At 45.2% G+C, this 21760-nt stretch overlaps 1 protein-coding gene across 11 annotated transcripts in view; it reads right to left on the bottom strand.

Annotated features, from left to right (window-relative positions):
* The window catches only part of FGD3 (FYVE, RhoGEF and PH domain containing 3), a 112673-nt gene that overhangs the window by 44366 nt on the left and 46547 nt on the right, over positions 1-21760 (bottom strand). For 10 of the 11 annotated variants that reach the window (XM_035337605.1, XM_035337613.1, XM_035337606.1 and 7 more), the window contains exons 2-4: positions 9805-9975; positions 4597-4765; positions 2902-3499 (exon numbers count right to left, since the gene is read on the bottom strand). In XM_035337605.1, the coding sequence (XP_035193496.1) occupies positions 2902-3499; positions 4597-4765; positions 9805-9975 (938 nt within the window). Of the gene's footprint in view, positions 1-2901; positions 3500-4596; positions 4766-5086; positions 5236-9804; positions 9976-21760 lie in introns of those variants that run through there. The other variant, XM_035337612.1, reaches the window with a different exon arrangement.

The raw sequence follows: 21760 nt of genomic DNA, 5'->3' as shown, positions 1-21760 counted from the left end.
ACATAGACATCATCACATAGACATCATCACATAGACATCATCACATAGACATCACACCTGCCCTCCTGTACTAACTCATCGAGATTAAAACGCATTAACTTGTTAGACTGAAAAGCATTTCCTCCGCTAGAGATCTCTCCCTTTTATAAATTCACCAAGCACACTACAGGAAAGTATGACCTCCTCAGTGTTTTATCAGCATTATTTCATTCTCTATGGATGTTTAGCCTAAGGAACAAGATTGTAAAACAGCCACCAAAACTCTGCTCCTACAAAAGTAAGCATTTGTGGTGTTTGTCAGTAAAGCACTTCTTAATGATACGGTGAAGTCCTCCACTTGGGTTTGCCACAGTTAGTTTGCTACTGCGTGCCTAACCCAAACTTGAACGTAAATTTAATGACTAAATTAAAGATTTTCTAATTTAATGCACTATTTTCTTGCTGTCATGTTGCAACTAATAATAATTTAAAAATATTTCAGTTGCATATACACCCATACATATCTATTGAGAATAGAAATAACCGAAGTATTTCACAGCATGCGTATTTATGTATAAGCACATACATAAGGGAAAGTGAAGAGCAGCAGATGGAAGCCCTGGACTGTGGTGGTGATGCTGCCCACCGTAGATGTAAACAAGCTTCCACCCACAGGCTGCTGAAGAGGCACCAAACGTTGGTGAACACAATGGATGTGAAGTCTGAACAGAAGCTAGTAGGAATCTCTCTCAGTAAGCGCTTTCTGGAGGACCCCACGCTAACTTCTCGCACACAAGGTACAACACATGGCTTTGGCAGCTTAGACCCTGTAGTCCTGCTGGATCCTGTCTCATACTGTCATGGATTTCCTCCTGCACAAGCCCAAGGCCCTGTGCACTGCAGCCTTCTGAGCCCAGCTGAAGGCGGTCACGCTGAGTTAGGGGAGCTCCCGCCTGCTCCTGGGGAGGGGAGACAGTCTGATGGGCTCCTCCTCCGGAGTCTGCCCCAGCTGCCGGGTGAGACTACAGACCCACAGAGAGGCAGAGGAGATCACACCCTCTCCATCTACAGAAAGCAGTCAGGTCTGGCCAAGCAGAGCTGGTTCGTGCAGCTCTTACTGTCTGCTAGATGTTTCATTGCCCATTCCAGTCCATGCCCATCACCAAACCGCAGCACTGTGGGGTGATGGGCACAGCATTCAGGCTCCCTTCTGGCCAGGACAGCAGTGGGAGTTAAGGGATTTTGGAGACTGTGAAACCTGAGTCAAGGCTCTGGTGTGCTTTGGTCCCTCTAGGATAAAAACCACTAGCTACGTCAATCTAAGATATTGCAATTATGCAGGGGAATTGTGTCGCCTTCTATGGTGGGGCTGGGCACGGGGTCATTACAGGGCTTGGGATACAACCAACTTTCACTTTGACAAGCAGCATTTACCAGAACAAACTCTGGAGTGCTGCTTTCAAGTCAGCTGTTACTCTGACAGCAATGGTGTCACTGACACCAAAACTGGTGTTTCTGTCTGATGGATCTGTGGGATTCAGGCAGAGCTTCTGGCACTTGGATCTGTCAACACACAGGAAGTCCTGGGCCCTCTGCAGTGAGGTTCAGGTGGGCAACAACACCTGCCTCCGGCACACCGAGACAGTACCTAGTGCTCCTGGACAGCAGGGCTCCTCTTACTCAAGCTGGTGTAGTGATGGGATTTCCCTTCTTTCAGAAAGTCTATTCTTTAGCTACCCCGAGAATATGAAGTCTTGCATTGTTCAGTTGTGTAACACAGCAACTTTCATGTAAAGGACAGGGTGATAAAAAGTCAGATGAATTTGAGTCTGACATCACTGAATTTACAAAAGGAGCAGTACAGCAGTTAAGTATTGGAGGGGCAACACCAGTCCCAGACAACAATGCTGGCATTTGAATCACATGAAGGGAAGGCGAGTCCAATCACATAAGCCTAAGCCTGAAATAAAGAGGAAGAACTGCAGCATAAAGCAGTGCATTCACTAGAAAAAGTCTGGGGCTTTTTCATACCTTCCTGGAGGTATGTTTGCCTCATCACACAGTCTTCTTTTCTTGGAAAAAGGCAACACCCCAGAGCATTACTTGTCCTCTGAAACTATCCACCAAACAAGAAGGGAATATTTTGCAGACATTTTGCTCTAAGCATCTTGTGTTTTATTCTTCTGAAAAATCTAATCTATCTTATTTCTAAAAAATAACTGTCTTGATAAGCAGATAATCGAATGAATCTGTCGTTAACATTATACAGCTGCAGCAAATGCACAACAGCATGGACTCCACTATTCTGCATTCAAGGAAAATCTCTTCTAGCTAGAGTTTCCTGAAGAGTAATTTGAAAGAGTAACTACCCTGAAAACAACTTTTTGCACTCAGGTAGTAGTCACACCAAAAGAAATACAGGCTTCTTAAGAAATAAAAATAAAAAACCTGCTAGAAGAGATTTTCAACATGCAAGTCCCTCCAGCATGCAAGGCCCTATTCCTGCAACATTCAGTATCCAGGTAGCCCCCTGCTTACCATGGAGCCCTACTGAAAGCAACATGATCTAGTGATCTAATGAGGAGGTAACCTGCACAAATGCAAAACAAAAAACACAAGGTGCAAGTCTTTACCTACAAAAACACTTCAATTTTACTATCTTACCTCTGGCTGTGATGGACTCTATTATATTAAACCTTGCATTAAATCAAGACTGGAAACCTTTCTGCAAGTTACAGTCTAGACTGGGAACAAGTTATGACCTGCATCAAACAGGAAATCAATGACTGCCATGATCCTCTGACATCAAAACAATCAAACAATAAGACCCAACAGACCAGACCAGACCAGACTGATGCAAGGAATCTCTGGCCAGAGTCAGGAACTGGCTCCAGAGAACACAGAAGTAACACACTACCTTACCTTGTTTACATCCAAATACTCTAACTTTGGCACTTCTGCCGTCTCTTGTTCCTCACTACTTCCTTCATCAATGTCACTGTCTTCATCCTGCGTGGAGTCTCTCTTCTGCTCTGCAGAGGAAGATTTGGGGCCCTTTTTGTCTGGTTCCATCTCCCCCGGATTCCCAGCCACGCTGGGCTTCTTTTGTTCTGCACCTTCTTCGCTGGGAAAAGTTTCTCCTGCCACGCTACAAGAAGGGCTGTCAATGCCACTGTCTCTGTTAGGAATTTTACCATTACTGCTCAGTTCTGCAGTTGAGTCTTTATTGCTAAGCTCTCTAGAGGGTTCTTTGCTCACGTTCACAGCAGTACAGTCTTCATGGCTTTTGTTATCGCCTATGCTCAGCTCTTTAATTTTCATTATGTCTGTGTTAGATAGATCCGCACTGCACGGTACATCTGGCTCATTTTCATCTGGCTCACTTTTTTCATTTGTTGAACAGCCGCTGGAAGCTACCATGTCACAGTCACACGAGCTCGGTTGTTTGGATGAGTCCAGGCCAGGCTCCATCTTAAGAGCTAAATTTAGCTGGTTCCTTTGAAGAATATGTACAGGTTGCCTGCAGGTGAAGAGAAAGCACCCCAGTCATTCCTGTTAACACTCAGAGACTTCAAAAGTGCCTCAAAAGAGACAGGGCCTGACTGTCATCTGATTCAGGCTGTATTTCTTACAGCCCCCTCACAGTCCTAGGAGGCGTGCAAACACCTCACTGTAACAACATCCACCCAACAATTTCAGGTAAAAGCATACCACTCCTAGCCATAAGTTTAACTGAAAAAGTACCACTAGAATCCCAGATCTTTAATACTCTCCATGTGGCCTTGAAGAACAGTTTAGTTTGCAGGTTTGTGGCAAGGAGAACCATCTTTTAAAAGAACCATTTGTTTATGGGCTTGTTTAAACAACAACTCAGCCTCTTCAACAGAACAAAGTCTTTCCGGCAGGTTATTTTCTGCCAGAGAGGGGACATTTCTGAAGCACCAGAACGCATTAGTTTCTCTCTGAAGAGGCCTTACTAGATTCACCCAGGTGACAGTACATTCTACGGCACAGTACGGTGTCTCTGTCCCTGTCCCCCTCTTTATGAAATGAATCACTTAGCTCCATCAAGCAGATTTGGACTTTGGAGAGGATTTTTGTGTGTTTGTAAAAGGAGTTGCTTTATATATATTTATATATACATGCACAACCCTATTTAACATCTATTTGTATATAAAGTTTCAAGAAACAATTATGTATTATGCCATTTCACAAGACACTGACATTGAACTGTCCCCTGCCTCCAAGAAGCAACATAACAGTAAGTCTGACATTTACTGAATCTTAGACAGAAAACTCAATTATTTTATAGCACAATTTCCTATAAGGTGAAAACAATTTGATATCAAAACAACTTACCAAAAGCAGACTCTGGACTACTTACTTGTGGTAGACCACCTAAATTCAGTGGACCTTCAGCTCCAAGTTACAAACTAATAATCACTAATAATGCTTTTATAAAAGATTCCTCTGTAGTCAATCAAGTTTTGCACTTTCAGAAGAAAACATCCTGAGAGGAGTTTCTAACATGACAATTACAATCAACATTTTCTCTTGTTATATTTTAATTTAAAATTGTAAAATAGAGATTAGAGCAGATCTCGAAGACATATTTACCTAATACTTTCAAATTTCTCAATGAGAGTGTTGACTCCTGCTGATATTGGTATTTCTTCCTCTCCAGGCACTAAGCTCCTTGATGACTTGGGATCAGCTGGTAAAGGCCGAGAAGGTGCAGGAGGAATTCTTTCCTGCCCAGGTTTGAGATGTATAGGCTTAGGAGGTACTAATAAAACAGAGGGAAAAAGCACAAGGATAAATCTCCCATCTTCTTTATCCTAAACTGAGAAAAAAAATCCAAGCACGCAACGCAGAACGAAGAATATCCATTCTTTCAACCTTCTTTATAAATTATGCTGGTACAGTTCCAAACTATTTCTTACACAAAAGCAGACTGCTGTACACTAAAGAAAAACGACAGTCTTCTATTTTGCATTTCTACAGTTGTATCAGATGAGCTAACGAACAGAGCGGCTCAGAAATTTACCGCTTCCTTGTTACCAAACAGGATGCACAGCTCATACTTGGTTTTTGCAAATGGGCTCACCATCTCAATCACACGAGTTTCCCCTCCCATAACTTTTCAAGACTTTAGCACTCTGTTGAATCTCTTACACTGGAAAAAAAAAAAAAAAAAGGGCAAACAACAACAACAACAACAACAAAAAACACCATGGATTTCAGTGCCTGGTATTTGCTTGGCCAAAAAACCCACAAGCAGAACATAATAGCTTTTCTTCCTCTCATTCTCCCTCCCCCATCTCTTCCGTGGTGTAGTCTTCATAAATTTCCTTCCTCTTTTGGTTCTACATTGAGTTATATACTATATAAATAAAACGCATTGTAAGAACGTATACATTCTGCTTAAGAATTCATTGGGAGGCAAAGGTGCAAAGTCTAATACACTATTAAAAGGAAAAAAAATTAAAAATGTATTCAGTCCTTATATTGTTGCAGGGTAAATGGGTTTGGAAATACGCAAGCAGTCACCCATGGCAACAGGTTCACGTGCTGTTACAGTTTCATACAGTGAAAGCAGCTTCACATAAGCAGACCTTACAGGAGGAGGTAGGAAAACCACCAGTGCAATCACTCCCAAGGCACTCGCTCCTTGGAGCAGTACTGCCAAATAGCCCTTCTGATCTAGACTATCCAAAGAGTTAATAAATAAGGAAACTCTACATATGAGTTTTATTAAATAATGCTTTCAAGAACAATTTACTTCAAGCATTTCCGATTTTTAAATGGTCCATATGGCACATCAGCATCATGTGATTAACATTGTAATGGGGCTTTAATTAGCAACTGTTCTGAACGCAACTTCGGGGTTACTTTCTTTAGGAAGATAACTGAGGCATATGCACCCAAAAAAGTTAACTGCTGTTGTCCCTGCCCCACAGAAAGTCGACTATTTTAAGCTCAAGGTCAGTCTCAGCATCCTCCCTCCTCTAGCTATAGGCAGTCGCTGCCTGAGGTCAGTGATGAAGAACTGCTAGAGTTTTTGAGCTCTGAGTATAGGCAGATTTAAAACTATCTACATTACTGAGGTCATTTCAGCACCAAAGAATAAAATCACGTTTTCTAATGATTTGACCTCTAATGGGACACTTCCTATAAAATGACCAACTTGCCCAGTGTCCAAAACCATTTGGAATTCCTGTCTTAAATTAAAGGTGTTATAGTTCAATTTTGAAAACACCCCCATGAAACCTGTCTTACACACAACTAACAGTTAAGCAGGAAAATTATTTATTTATAAAAGCAGTGTTGTGCAGCAGACAGAGGCAATAACCTACCCTACATCTCCCATTAGGCTCTTAAGAGCTTGTAACTAGCCTGCAACACTCAGAAGGTGAACTTCATTGTCTCTGCCGAAGTATTTATGTTAACAATAATGCATGTCATTTCTATCCATATAAACACTTGAAAACATTTTAAACCTTTCCTTTAAATCTTTCCTGTTAGTGGACTCCACCTGAATCGTTTGAGAAATTACACTCTACAGTATATGATATGCTGTACTAAGAAGGAAGAAAAAGTGTTCCCTTCTGTTCTGAATTTTGTTATTTGCCAATGTAATTTTGAGAAACAGACACATCAGCACAGAGTCAGAATCGCTGGCTTTCTTAAATGCTACTTACAAAGCAAAATTTAAACCACAAAAGATATGTGCTGAAGAGCTGACACACAGAACCTACATTCAGAATTTTCAAGGAAACAGCCTTCAGTATCACAACAGCCAGGCAGCTCTGCCTCACCTATAAACACACAGACATCTATTTATAACTCATGGGAGAAGACGAGTTAGGCTTTTCAAAATCCACATTGCATCGTTCTGTGAAAAGCATTCAAACAGCATAACCAATTTGCCAATTCTTACTCGTGAGCACACGACAAAATCCATTAAAGGACAGGGCACACATTTGTTACCTCTCTGTCAATGTTACAGATTTTAAACTCAAAATCAATTTACGCTTCTACAAAAGAAGTGAATGATAGATTTGCATGCTAAAAAGGAACAATAGTAGATGAGCTCAATCTGTATCTGTATCACCACAAGGACTAAATGAACAGTCACTCCTGAAAAAACAATAGATGCTGCTTTCAGCTGTGGATACAGGACCCAACATGGGAGCTCAGCCACAACCCCTACCCCTGCTCTGAAGCCACCTTCCTTGATCCCAGCCCTTGCAGGAAGTAGTGCTGCTATTTTGTCACTCCACTTTGAACTCCCCTTCTGCCTCTCACCCTCACACCGGGGCCTGAGCAGAGCAGTACGACTTGGAGGCAGCTTCCAGGGCCCTCCCTGCGCACAGACAGGTAAACTGGTGGAGAACAGGAAGAAAGGCAGCCACAAAAAAGAGATTAGTGTCATGGGACATGTTCAGGTGGTGCCTGAAAGCTGAAGCCACACACTGGAATGGCACTTCCCCAATCCTCCTCCCCCTGAAGATCTGACGTAGCAGCCCCATGCTATTTGGAGCAGGCAGAAACCAAGACACACAGCCTTTGTTGCAGAAGAAACAAGTGAAATAATGAGAAGCAGCATGACAGAAATAGAAAAGGGGAAGGCAAGGTTAAATACTGGGGAGAAGTTATAGCCCAGGCTTGGCCCTGGCTCTGTAAAACAGCAGGGAATAAGGACTCTTCCTTTGCTGTGACTTGAGCATCTCAGCCTTTGCGTTACCTCAGCTCTCCAAGCGCACCGACTGCCCTACTGTACCAGTTGACAAGGGAAGACTGACCCGTGTCATCTACGTGGACTTCTGTAAGGCCTTTGGCGTGGTCCCACATAACATCCTGCTCTCCAAATCGGAGAGATAGATTTGAAGGGCAGACCATTCGGTGGATAAGGAGTCGGCTTGAAGGCCGCACCCAGAGGGTGGTGGTCAGTGGCTCTATGTCCAGATGGAGGCCAGTGACGAATGGTGTCCCTCAGGGGTCCGTCCTAGGACTGGGACTGTTTAATGTCTTTATCAATGACACAATCAGGGGGATTGAGTGTACCCTCTGCAAGTTTGAAGATGACACCAAGCTGAGTGGTGTGGTTGATACACCAGAAGGAAGGGAAGCCATCCAAAGGGACCTGGACAGGCTGGAGAAGTGGGCCCACATGAACATAATGAGGTTCAACAAGGCCAAGTGCATGGTGGTGCACCTGGGCTGGGGCAATCCCAGACATGAGTACAGACTGGGAGAAGAACTCACTGAGAGCAGCCCTGCAGAGGACTTGGGGGTTCTGGTGGACAAAAGGCTCAACATGAGCCAGCAGTGCGTGCTTGCAGCCCAGAAGGCCAATGGTGTCCTGGACTGCATCACCAGAGGGGTGGGCGGCAGGGCAGGGAGGGGACTGTTCCCCTCTGCTCTGCCCTTGTGAGGCACCACATGGACTCCTGGATCCAGGCCTGAGACCCCAGATCAAGAAGGATAAGAGGCTGTTAGATCGGGTCCGCAGGAGGGCCACAAAGATGATCAAGAGGGTGCAGCACCTCTATTATGGAGAAAGGCTGAGAGAGCTGGGGCTGTTCAGCCTACAGAAGGCTCCAGGGAGATCTCATTGCAGCTTTTCTATACTTAAAGGGGACTTATAAAAAAGATGGAGAGCAACCTTTTGCTCAGGCAGATAATGATAGGACAAGGAGGAATGATTTTAAACAAAAGATGAGAAAATTTAGATTAGAGGTGAGGAGGAAATTCTTCACTCAGAGGGTGGTGAGGCACTGGCACAGCCTGCCCAGAGAAGCTGTGGATGCCCCAGTCCCTGGAAGTGCTCAAGGCCAGGTTGGACAAGGCACTGGACAACCTGATCTAGGGGGTGGCAACTCCCACTTCTCAGGAAAAGAAGCCATTTCTAATTTACAAAGTCAATAATGGCAAAGGAAAAAAAAAATCTCCCAACCTTACAAAGGATCTTATATATTGTCCTCTACTGTTATATGGATGCTAATTGCAGGTAATTTTAAAAACTATTTTTATTATAAAGAAATGCAGTGAAATAATAAAATCATTATTTAAATTTTATGTGAAAGTGTCTTTAGGGAAGATGACTGGCACATTCACAACCAAATCTTGTAGTGATGATTTGTAGCTTTGGCTAAGTTGGCTCAGTATGAGGTAGCATGTCTGATTTTCAAGTACTGGGTAGTAGGTGACAGCGTCCCATGGGAATTTTGACTGGGACCAGTCAAAAAAGGATCTGGGGAGACCAGAAAACTTGCTAGGTCATGGTTCTTCCTGACTTCTCTTCTACCATAGATTGGGGTTGTCACCTATTTCACTCTGAGACTGGTGGAATTACCACAGCCCACACGCTACCCATGAATGTGACTGCCTAAGCTCGTATTTCTCATTTTTAAAATACATTCATTCCATTTTGGCATTTCCTGTTGCTACACACAGTTCTTACTATAAATGGAAAACAGATCCAGGTTTAAACAATAAGCTATTCTAATACTTAAAAAAAGATAGAGAATGAAAACAATATTGCTAAATTAAACTTTGATTTCACAGCTGCATGACGTAGCAGTAAAGGAAATATAAATCAACAAGTTAATCTGTTATTCCTGAACCAATTCTTCTTCAGGGCTTCCCCAAAACGCTATGTAACAAAGGAAAAATGAAAATAATAAAACCCTGCTAGTTGTATTTGAGCCTTCGAACATAAAATAACTACTTTGCCGTGACTTAAAAAAGAAATAATTAAAAATATTACACATCATGTGGGATAGAAGCTTGAACAGTTGCTAGGAGGTCAAAGCCACTTGCCTTGGGGTTTCTGCAGAGGGTGCATTTTGGCCAGTGGAGCTTTGGTCTTGGGCTTCCTTCCAGTTTGATGGGTACATTGCGCTGGGCTGATATGCTGCAGCTCCCCACATGCTTCCAATGCTGGGTTTGAGTCAATGTGACATTTGATTTGAAAAGGAGAACAAGGGCAACCTGAAAGGAAAAAAAAAGGCAACATTTACTTCCTTCTATTAATCCTAGCAAAAAATTTAGCTACTTCTAGAAGCATACCATTCGTGTTACATCCTGAGGAAAGGAGGGTAGAAAAGGAGCAAGGCACTCTCTCAGAAGTTATTACAAGAAATATGCTCAGTCTTAATAGTCACATCTTGCTGACTGGTAAGTCAGCACGCATTTTAGAATGTAATTAATGACTTATTTCTTTACTACTGACACCCAAAATAAAAGAATAAATACAAAAGATAAAAGCCATTTCAAAGGGATTCCTCCAAACAGAGATATCTATGCCCCAGCATACAACATCATGCTGTTTGGTAAAACAACCAAAACCAAAACAAACAAAACCCACCACCTAAGTTATAGTGAATATGTCCCGTGGGGGGACAGACTGGTACAAGCTCCATTCCTTCAGAGATTCAATCATTCAAGCTGCATTTTACTGCTATTTATTATTCCTTATTACATAAAATATTAACATTCCCTCAAAAGGCTCCAATCTAAAAGATCCCACTGAGATACGATCCAGTGGGAAAATGGAGAAATTCATAATTAATATGTTTGTTTGTCTTTTAATTTATCATTCTTGATTCATTCCTGTGTGTACTGTGGAAAACCCATATATTCACTTTCACATAGTTTTGTTTTTGACTTGGGGTTGTTTGGTTTTCTTTGGACATGTGGCAAGTCTACAGCTACATGAAATTCTCTAACCAGCTTTACTAGTGTGTCCTAAGAAGGCATAAAAAGGCTTTAAAAAGAGTGTGATTTAGGATTGCTGCATATGAACACATGAATATATATGCTTCTGGCAGTCCTAAGAAATGGAAAACGTATCAAATCTAGAAACGTGAATGATAATCCACAAAATAGTGGTAAAGAAACTTGACAAACATTCTTTCCACATCTCTGTTTTCAAGTGGACTAGCTGAAATGCCCGGAGCCTTCCTGGAGAGAGAGGTGAGCTGCACCACGCAGGGAGGATGCTCTCAGTGTAAGAGCGAATCTTAGCCTTCCTGTGATGTGCTCAGGAACACGGCATTCGCTTCACAAATGCAGCCTACTCGGGGCTAGATTTATATTAGGATCAAAAAACTGAAATGACAAGCACCTCCATCCACAGCAGCTAAATTATCCTGGGTTTACACTAATGGTATTAAATCAGGATGTGACCTTTTGGGTAACGACTTTGAAATCTGAGCCTCACTGACTGCTTGGGAAGATTAGCTGATGCAGAAACTTTCACAGCGGTAGACATTAAAAAAAACCAAAGGCATAAAATATTAATTTTGCTGACAAAAATAGATTCAGATGGCACAAAACTATTTCCTGACCTCCGCCACCCAAATATACAAGCCTAAATTCCTCAGAATGGCTGCCAGTTGTTGCTGTTGAAGCTTCATTAACATTTCTACCATGAAATCTGCTTTTAAGCAGATCCGAGACCAGCTATTAAATATACTTCTGTCTGAAACCAGGAATTTATAAGCACTGGATTTTATTCAAATAGAATTTTGCTTATCAGGAAAGTGCAGAGAAAGTAGAGTAGATTATTAGTGCAGATTAATAGATTATTACAAACAAATCAGCACGGAAGGAGCTTATGCAGATGCCTCCAGTCTGGATGCTGAGAGCCCCGTGACAGCGACGGCAGTGCCACGACGTGGCAGCTTTCAAGAGAAAGGACAGAAACTTCTTCCCTATTAACAGTAGCTCAGCACAGCAAGAAATTAAAAGACGTGTGGAAGGGAAATGCTATAATTCAAAAAAATAGAAAGGGCAACACACAGAAGAGGGAGGGAATTGTTTCAGCGCGCATTGACTGGTGGCCATGACCGGATAGCAATCCAGCAATCTTCTGTTTTCCACATGTGCATTTTGCTCCAAGAATTACTGTAACGACCCAACTCTTGGGGAAAAGCCTTGGCACCCAAAGCAGCTTGCCCTAGGATGCCTCTAACCATGCCTGGCTGTTTGAGCTCATAAGCACAGCACCGGCCTCATCCCTAGGGAGTGACAGAGCTCCAGGCCTGGCCTGAAGGACTCTGGGTTCCTGCCCAACCACTGCCAAAAAGACACAAAGACTGCCGTCTTCACTGGTGTCATTTTGTAAAGTTTCAAAAGAAACTAAAAAAAAACAACTTATTTTCTGGTTCCAACTGAGAGTCATCACTGTGGCAGCACAACAAGGTGATGCCTTCCTTTCTTTCTTACTGATAGAAATCAGGGCTATTGATTACTTGCTCGCTTTCAAGTGTGGGACACCAGCAGACACCTATTTCGTGTCTACACTGACAGCTCTTGCAACCTACTTCGGTTCCTGAAAAGTGCCTTGACCCTTATTTTATAAATCCAGGTACAAGTTTTTCTCTCCTACGGCACAAACCACTCCAACACTCCTGGCACAAGATCCCCTGGCAGTAATAACTCAGCCCAGCAGCAGACGCCTTCATCTTGCCTGAAACGAGCTCGGAACTCGGCTCCAGCTGCTCCAGGACTTGTGCTCAGAAGCATCCGCAGAGCAAATAATTAGCAAAGCCTTATACTACTTCCTGTTAAAAATGACCCATTAAAAAAAAAAATCTACTGCCTTCAAAAAATACAGTATTTTGTGTCATCTGGTATGTTGCATGTACACATCACTAACGAAAGTAACCCTGCTGGTCACCTCCTGCCTGCACTTAGCCCATGTGTGTGCTGACGGTACCTCCGAAGAGCAAGCACAAAACAGACAAAAAAAAAATGATAAGCAGTTGGAAAGCTGAGAAACTTGGAAAGCCACAAGTGCCCTGAACACCAAACGTAGTGCTGAGCCTAAATCAAGAAAACTATGCATGGGTGAAACCACAGAAATGGGTTTCATTCTTTTTTCTTTAATTTAAGCCAAGTTGGTTCCTTCTGTTCATCTCTGATGTGGCCCCTAAGGGCTGCTTTTTGCACACCAGACAAAAATCCACTTTCCTTATATATTTTTTCAAGCGCTATAAAATGATCTGTGAAAACAAGATTTACTGGGTTATTTCTCATGAAGTTCTCCGAAAGCACAGCCCACGGGCGGCAGAGCTGCCGGGGGTGCTCCTGGGGATGGAAGGGACACCAGCCCGATGCAGGAGCAACCCGGGTAGCCCCCCGGCTGGGTGGCTTTCTGCTGCCAGGCACTCCAGTGGGGGGAGAGGGCGAAGAGACCCCTTGCCTGGCCTCCTGTGCCCGCAGGAGTGAGGGTACGAACTGCTTCCTCTCTGCCCTGTCGGGACTGTGAAAGCGCTCTCCGGGCTGGAGCAGCGTCCAGGTGAGCACGTGGGGAGTGTGCCGGTACGTGCAGACCTGTGCGTGTACCAGCAGAGCGCCCGGGTGTCCCCACACCGGACAAAACACTGCCGACTGCAAACCACCACTCCCCCAGTGCCCAGCTGCCCCCTGCCACGAGATGCCCAGGGACCTGTGGCAACCCCAAGCACAGGGTGCAAAAAACCTGACTGCACGCTTCCAAACAAACCAAATTTGGCCAAAAAGCCTCAGCCATGCTGTGCCCAGTCCTAGCGTCTCTTATGTGTTTATGTGCAAGTACTTGGTGGCTTATTTGTAATTTTACTCGCATGAACAATGCTGCTGACAATTTCCCACTTCAAAACCAACCCAAGCAGAAAATGACAAAGGCTGTGCTTTCCACAGATAATGCCTTGATTCTCAAGAAAAAAAATAATAAAAAAAAAAAATCACAGCATATTTTAGTTCTACTTATCCAAGTAAGTTTTGTAGCACGAAAAGATACTCCCGCGTTAAAATAATCAGTTTCCCGGAGGGCTGTGATGGCTAGCAGCAAGACCCAGGAACGCCAGGACAGCAGCTGGTTTGAATCTCCTGCAGCAAGCCGGGCAGCGGGCAGGGGGCTGGCACCGCGTGTCCCTGCGTGCTGCCTGGGGGCTCTCACCCAGTCCTCATGCCGATCCGCAGAGCTTGGTGGTGTCCAGCTGAAAGAAGGGAAGCTGTGACCTCAGCCTGCAGCCCCCCCTGCTCTCCCGGGCAAGGCACAAGGGTTAGAAGGGATGACAGACGCTGGACTTCCAGAGGAAGGCTCTGCAGACTAAAGGCACCAGAAAGGCACTGATAAACAACACCTACTTTAAAAGTTTGCCTTCACTGAGAATTAATACCATCGGGGGATTTTTCTGGACATCCAGAAGGACAAACGTGACTTTGTTCCAGACTCCAATGTCACACTGTAAAACGAAGCCTGCTCCAGTCCCTGCCATGCCCGAAGCACCCAAGCGCAGCGACCAGAGCTGCTTCTGGGCACGCCCCGAGGCAAACCAAACCCTGCTGCTGCTGCAGCCCAGCGGCAAGCCCAGCTCAGGCAGCAGGCTGCCCGAGAAGGGCTGGCAGGAAGGCAGAGCTGCCCCAGAGGGGACCCTCCGGTGCCCAGGCTGCCCCACAGCCCCAGCTGCTGCTCCTGGGGCACCTCCCTGACAGGTCGAAGGAAGAGAAAATGGTCTTGGCAATGACTGGAAGGGCTTCCTGGGGCTGCTGTCACTGTGGTCATCCACTGAGATCACCCACAAGGTGGCCAGGAATGGGAGCTTCCAGTTTCCTACTGTTTTGCTGATTTGGGCCATCTGTAACATCAGTGAAGTCAGCAGCTCCAAGAGGCAACAGTGTATTGTGATCCACCACGTCCAGCTCTAAGAGCACAGGAACATGTTGTGATTCCCTGTTCTTTCTTCAAGCATATATATAAAAGGGAAACTATTCCTGGCTGTGACACCCAGATATGGCCCTAGCAGCGGGGACTCCACTTCTGATGCTGTCTGCTATATGCACCACCCACGTCAAGTGGGTAAGCAACCATCACCGGTCTGGCTAAAAGCTGACTGCAGGAAAAAACCACGAAGACAAAGCCGAACATACGTGGTGGCAACGGGGGGTTCTGCAGCTAGCGGGAGTCTGGACAGCTGTGTGCACAGCACTGAGCAGATTTAATAACAATAATAATAATGATAAATAATAATGATGATAACGATAACACAACAACAACTCTCATTTGTTAACCTCTGGAGTTATTTTGAAACCTGCTCTCCTTATCTAGTCATCTTACTCTTGGCCCTTCCCAAAGCCTGGCCTCAAACTGCGCCCACAGGACGTACCTCTAGCCTCCTCTAGCAGGTTTTCATTATTCCCAGTTCAAGCATCTCTGTTTTCAACTGAGCCACCCACTCGGGCATTCCCTAGCGCTGCCTCCAATAGCAAACTTCCCTATCTCTCTCCCCCTTTGTCCTCTCCTCCATTAGCAAACGCCTTTCAAGGAGGAGCGGCTGGTGTTGTTAAGGCAGAAACCCACTGCTAGAAAGCAAAGTGCTTCAAGGGCAGAGCTAATGCGTGCCTCTGAATGAGAAAACCCTGCTAAGAGGAACTCCTTCACAAATTAAAGTGTGCTGATTATGCCTTCCCTGTGTCAGCAGGAACCTGTCCAGTGGGATAATACTTTGTCCTTTGTGCCCAGGCAGCGTTACAGAGACAGCTGTGTAAGGACTTGCTCAGAGAAGCTAAAGCACTCGCTACACTGTATGGTCTTTTGAGCCTTAGGTACAACACACTGTAAAGAAACTGGTCGTGCAAATCAAAAGAAAGATGTCCCCTCTAGCAAGGGCAGAGCACTACCCTGCCTCTTACAGCCAGTTACAAAATGCCCAATGCCATCCCCAAAGTGGTCCCAGCCCCAAAGCCTGCCCCTACATAGCTTTTCCTCTTCTCTCCAACTTCACGCAGTGCCCTGCCCCAGACCAGCTCCTGCTGAGCCTTTCCCCACGCTGCCATCTGGCATGCCCTTCCTTTCCCCTTTGCCCTGCTTGGTAAACTCCAGCATCCTCCTGAAACCCACCCAAAACCCTCTCTCCCCCTGCCCAGGACCCACGCACCAGGCCAGCAGAGCCTCGCAGTGCCGCCGGCAGGGCTCGCAGCCACGCTGCAGGGCCACACGCGTGCCCTTCTGTCAAGCTCGGTGACTTCACGACGGTTATTTCTCGTGACATCTATTCATCTGGCATGCCAGAAAGTAAAAAGTGTGAGAGCAAAGCTCTCACTGTAAGCTTTCAGAAACAGAAACAAGACGACACTGCGTTTGAAAGCAGGCAAGAATTTGGCATGGATTGCAGTTTTCTATCAAGATAGAGACATAGATGACTTACCTGTATTTGAGCAGAGACACCCACATGTTTCTGACTTGCTCAGCCTACAGGACAACCAGAAAAAGGGAGAATGGTTCCTCCTGCAGCTCCCATTTCATGGCTTACCATGCCATGCTCACAGGAACTGGCCTCCCCCACCCCACTTCCTATGGCCAGTGTGGTTGGGTGACTCAGGGAATACAAACGTGGCAAGCACGAACCGAGGAGCTTTACTGGGCACAAGTTAAAGGAGATTGCTGCAAGTCTGCAGAAATGGGCTCCTCGGTTTTAAGTTTCATCCGTGTCTGAAACACAATGTGCAGGATGCAGATGTTTTAGAATCCTGAATCCTTCTAAGTAGAAAACAAGATAAAGCCACATCTCCTTCAAACACTTTCTGTTTAGGTACAGTTCAGTATCAAGGCAAGCGTGGGTAAGTGCAGTAACGTGCCACGGAAACCAAGAAATCCCAGTTCTCAGGTCTGAAACAGCTTCTCTGCATGGATGGCACAGCGGCACTGCCCCAGGGGCACTCACACGTATCCTCCCCAGAAGGGCTGAATGAGCTGTCTGAAGAGCTTTCTGACCATAAAGGCATTACATCTGCTGGGAAATTTCTACAGAAATGACAGGGAACGTAAGGCAGGAGGGACAGAGCTCGTTAAAAGATTTTCCTAAGTCCTGAAAATTTTCGGCCCTCTCTCTCCCCCTCCGTCTGGTCACAGCTCCTCCAGCAGAGCCCTATCTTGGGAAATGATACGCTGTGTCCGCGGAGGTTGTAAACCACACCAAATTGTGCAGTGTCTGAGGAGGGCTGTGAGAAATCTGGTAGATTCGGTTCAACTTACAACCACAAAGCAATATATCCAGAAGAAAGTCCATCTTCTCCCAGAAGGAACAAACCAGCTAAAATAAACAAATTTGTGCATATAAAGCACAGGAAGGACCAATAACCCCCAGACCTGTACTGTCACAGCATTTCTGCTCTGGGATTTGGCAGATTTTTGCTCTGACAACTTTTAAATGCCTCAGGTGAGGACGGTTCCTTGAACAGACATTTCTGTAGCGTCCTGAGGTCACAACTGAACATCACTGTCACAGTGTCACATACATTTACACGGAGATTTCCCACCTTTAACATAATCAGATTGTTTCAAAGCAAATTACTGCATGCTAACCCAAATAATTCAAGGCTATGCTTCACTGGCACTGGCACACAGTTTATGCTCCTTGCCTTTCATCACCTGAATCCAAATAGATGTTTGAGGAATCAGCTTTTAGCTCTGACTTTCTGTTGTTCTCTAAAGCACTTCCAAAGGCCAGTTGGTGTAGGAGCATCAGCCCTAAAACTCACTAAGCCGAGCTACAGTACATGCTCATCCTGAAGATCCACAAATGCAGGTAGGTGTGAAATTCATTGAAATTAATGGTACCTGTCTGGCCACTGAATATTTTATTATTCTCTTCAGGAGAGGATGAGATTTCAGTGTTGATTTATAACCTTTTCCAGTGCTTCTCTGCTTTTACAAGCTCATTTCAGTACCATCACCCTATCTCTCATTACAGTGCTGTTTTTATTTCCACATGGAGAACAACAGCGAATCCAGGTGCCCGTGCAATGCCACTTGAGACCTCTTCCTCTGGACATTTCATGCTTGATGACACAGCCAGGCCTCCACAACTGCTTTAAAGAAACCATCAGAATTAGCTTTTCAGCAGACATGTATCACCCATCACATTAAAATACTTCTCATCCCGCTCTCCCCTGTCCTGACAGGGCACTACAACACCCCGCTCATTTTGCTTTCTGTACATAAGTTAAAAAACCTCACTGCCCAGACCCAAATTTGACCAGCAAGAATTACCACTCACGCTGTAAGTTCAACACAGGAAGCAGCCGCAGGAGGACGTCCTCAACAGTTGGGCACAGCCGCTCCTGGCTGCCTCGGGCACCGCGTCTCCTCCCGCAGACACGGTGAGCTGACAGACACCTGTCAGACATTGACTATAGAAGTGATTCTTACAGGTAAGTGTTTGCTCTGCTTTTATATACGCGTCTTATAAATTACATCTAAGTATGTCAGGAGAAAATCTTCAAATGACGGAAATAAGGAGCTTCATAATTAATTCTCTGTTAGAGCACTTTCCAAGTAGGGGTGTACAACGAACCCCTACTGCTGTCTTCACTCTCATTACGTGACAAGAAAAGGCAGAAGCACAAGCACATCTCAGACATCCAGCTGCTGGAAAGTCCTTACACACAGCCCCACAGCGGGGAAAGGAAAAGAGGAGACAACAGAACCCACCAGGCACTCATTGATAGTTCTGGGCTTTTTCTGTCTCTCCGAATACAACTGGCTGTCATCCCGTCTGCAGCCAGCTCAGCGCCAGGGCCCTTAAGGGACTGTCTGGATATTTCACATGCACACCACAGCAGGACAATATCTGCCGGGGTGTAACAGAATCAAGTCAACTCACAGCAGACACAAACTTTAAACTACTTCCCAGGATATGTAAGCTGAATCTATCATTAACCACGTGGAAGGCCATTTTTATGGAAGACCATAGTTTTATAGCAGCTGCCAAGCCAACCCTCCCCAAAGAGGAGACCAAGGGAGAAAACCAGCGGGGAAAGGGAGCAGGGCTGCTTCCTGACACTGCCGATTAAAGGAGGCTGCAGGAATGGAAGTAGTGACCAGAGAGGCCATGCTGAGAACAGCCATAAACAGAATAAAAGTATGTTCCTTTTAAGCAAGCATAAGAAAGAAACTGAAGTAAGGCAGCACAGAGTACATTCCCCTGTCAGAACTAACAATAGGCATGTTAAAACCCAAACATAAAAATATTTTCTTTTCCTGTATGAAACAGGATGCGGTATCACAGTTAGCAGTCACTTGCTTACCTTGGTCTTCTGAGGTTACCAGTATCATGAAAACCACGTTGCTGTCCTTTTAATCCCAGCCCCGTCCCATAACGTAAGTGGGGGCAGTGAGGCAGCTGCAGGACCCTGCCCGGCGCCGAGCTCCCCTCCTACAGGGGCCCAGCCAAACCTCCCCGCAGGAAGGTACCGGACTCAGCCTCGCAGCTCCTGACCACACACTAGCGTTATCCAAGCACTGCTCACGGGTACAAGTCCCCAGAGCAGCAAATTCCAAATGCAATCACACCTTGGCTAGTAAAGTGCTGGGTGAATTGAACTTGAACGCTGCTGGAGTTCAGGTGGAGCCTGGGGGAGGCCAGTGGGTTCTTTGTTTTGTTTGGGGGGCTTTTCTAGGCAGCCGTGTGTTCTCTGTTGTGGCTTATTTCAAGTACTTTAGCTTCTAGCTCTGATTTCTGTTCCTGCATCTGTAACCCTGCCATCTGGGCTATTACAACCATAACACACCGAATGACCTGACTGATGCACCAGGAAAATGGGTGCTTCTCGGCGTTAGCTAAGCAGTGACTATTAAGCACTTTGCTGCTCTTTTGGGACAAATGTGTCCTAGGATAATTCTTTCTAATTTTACTTATATTTCATATGCCTCCAGGGAGTATCACTTGCCCTTGCTTTTGTCTCCGCAGCTGATGACAAAGGAGGCTGCCCGTAACTTCTGCAGTGTGACAGCATTTCCACCACAGTTCAGAACCTGTACACATCTTACCAGGTTTGATTTCCAACTTCTGGCCATGTAATTTTAAAGTAAAATTCCTGTAAGGGATACAGGAAAGAGCTTTCCCATTTTAAAAATATTGTATTTCTAACACAAGTGTTGGAGACTACTCGCTCAATTCTCAAGCCTGGCCACAGTTTTGCAAAATGTACACTCAGGCTGCTTTTCACACAGGCATATAGAAAGTAACATTGCAGGGTAAGTCTCCACGGCTGGAAGGCAGAATTATGAACTTTTTGTGATTTATCAAAGCAAAAAGGAAAGGCTAAGACAAACTCACTCTTCTCAAGGAAGCATTTGCCTGACTTTTCCCTCTGAATGGCTTAATTGAATTACGCTAGGCCAAAATGATAGGCACAGTAACTTTCTGTGACACCGACATCAAAGGATGAAGAAAAAAAAACCCTGACTCTTCCATCTCGTGAAGACAGCAGGTAAACTGATGGAAAGTTTGCAGCATAAAGAGTGACAAAGGCAAGGAGAGGCAGCCCGGGGCAAGTGTCAGCTAGAGTGACACTGCATGGGACAAAAGCCCTACCAGTGACAGCACACGTTGGGGACTTCAGGCAGCCAGCAGGGAAGGCAAGCGACATCCCTCTACAACACAGAAGTAGACAAGAAGTGAAGAGTAGCCAGGCCCATCTCTTTAGTGCACACAAGTCTTGTTTTTTTCTCCTGAAGCATGAAGCAACGTGTGTAAATTCAGTACTAGATTTCAGACTTAATTCCTGTAGCAGGCAAGGTCCTGCTGCCCCAGTTCAGCTCAAGGTATTGCAGGGGCCCACTTCAGAAGGGGAAGGGATAACTGGATTTTTGTTCATTATTTCATTGCAAGTATAGTGAAACAAACGAGTCATTAATTCATAACACCTCATTCCAGTTTTTCTCTTTTGCAAGAAGATGGAAGATAATGCGCTCCTCTCCCCACTTTATTCCCAGTCCCATACTACAACAATATTCCCTCACGCCACCACTGCGATCTGCAGCAGCATTTCAACATATCTTTCCCTGCCTCTTCCTCTTTCACAGTCCCAAACACACTTCTCATCCCACCTTTTTTCTGGCTGTTAGCTCGGTCTAGCTCTGGTCTCCAGCTTTAGCCTGGCTGTTTTTTATACATCCCCAGGATGCTTACCCTGGGACCACCCGCCCCAGAGGGACCACCCCACACAGCACTGCCTTTGGCTCCCGTCTGCAGCATCAGGTGTCGGCTGAAAGGTCACCAAGGGTGAAGCACAGGACGTAGCTGCAACTCCAAACTCAATTTCACCACAGATTTCCTAAGCTAAAGCTACCATTTCAGCATTCTGCCCACCTCCAAGCCCGTACTGACCCCAGGTGCCTACAGCACTGCCCCTCTCCTGGCAGGAGGTGCTGAACCTGACAGAGGAATGCGGGCAGAGCAACCCAGCGCTCCCGAGACCTTCTCAGATGAACACAGAGCATGCTTTTCCTTGACAGGTAACAGGTTTTTCATTATGATGAAGGAGTCCCGATTTACAATTACACTGATTATGCAAATCAAAGAGCATGTTTCAAGTTAATAACACTCCCAGGACTTCACACCTGTTCCGCCTGAACACAGGAGCCGCAATGCCAGAGCAATCCATTACTGTACAAACCTGAAGAGATTTTACACAGGTTAGACACAAACAAATTATCCCAGCCAAAGCCACTTCAGTTAGTTCCTATCAGATTGCCTGCATCTGTGTGATTTACTGTCTCGGGGATTCTCTTCCTAGAACAAAGAGAAAGATGGCAGATCTGCAGCTCCCAGCACAGCACTATTTATACAGTGGGAAGGAAAAACAGAGGGAGAAGTGTTACACTGCCCACCCTCCAGTGATTTACAAGACTAATACAAAAGCTCAAAAACAGCCAGACACTACTCACTATCATCAAGACTCCAGCCTTCTTTTAACACTGTGCCACTGAAAAAGGCTTTGT

Source organism: Oxyura jamaicensis, chromosome 12 (genome assembly GCF_011077185.1).
Source record: "Oxyura jamaicensis isolate SHBP4307 breed ruddy duck chromosome 12, BPBGC_Ojam_1.0, whole genome shotgun sequence".
In the NCBI taxonomy this organism is placed as follows: Eukaryota; Metazoa; Chordata; class Aves; order Anseriformes; family Anatidae; genus Oxyura; species Oxyura jamaicensis.
The sequence above is the reverse complement of the archived record's forward strand: the minus strand, read 5'-3'. Positions and strand labels throughout refer to the sequence as shown.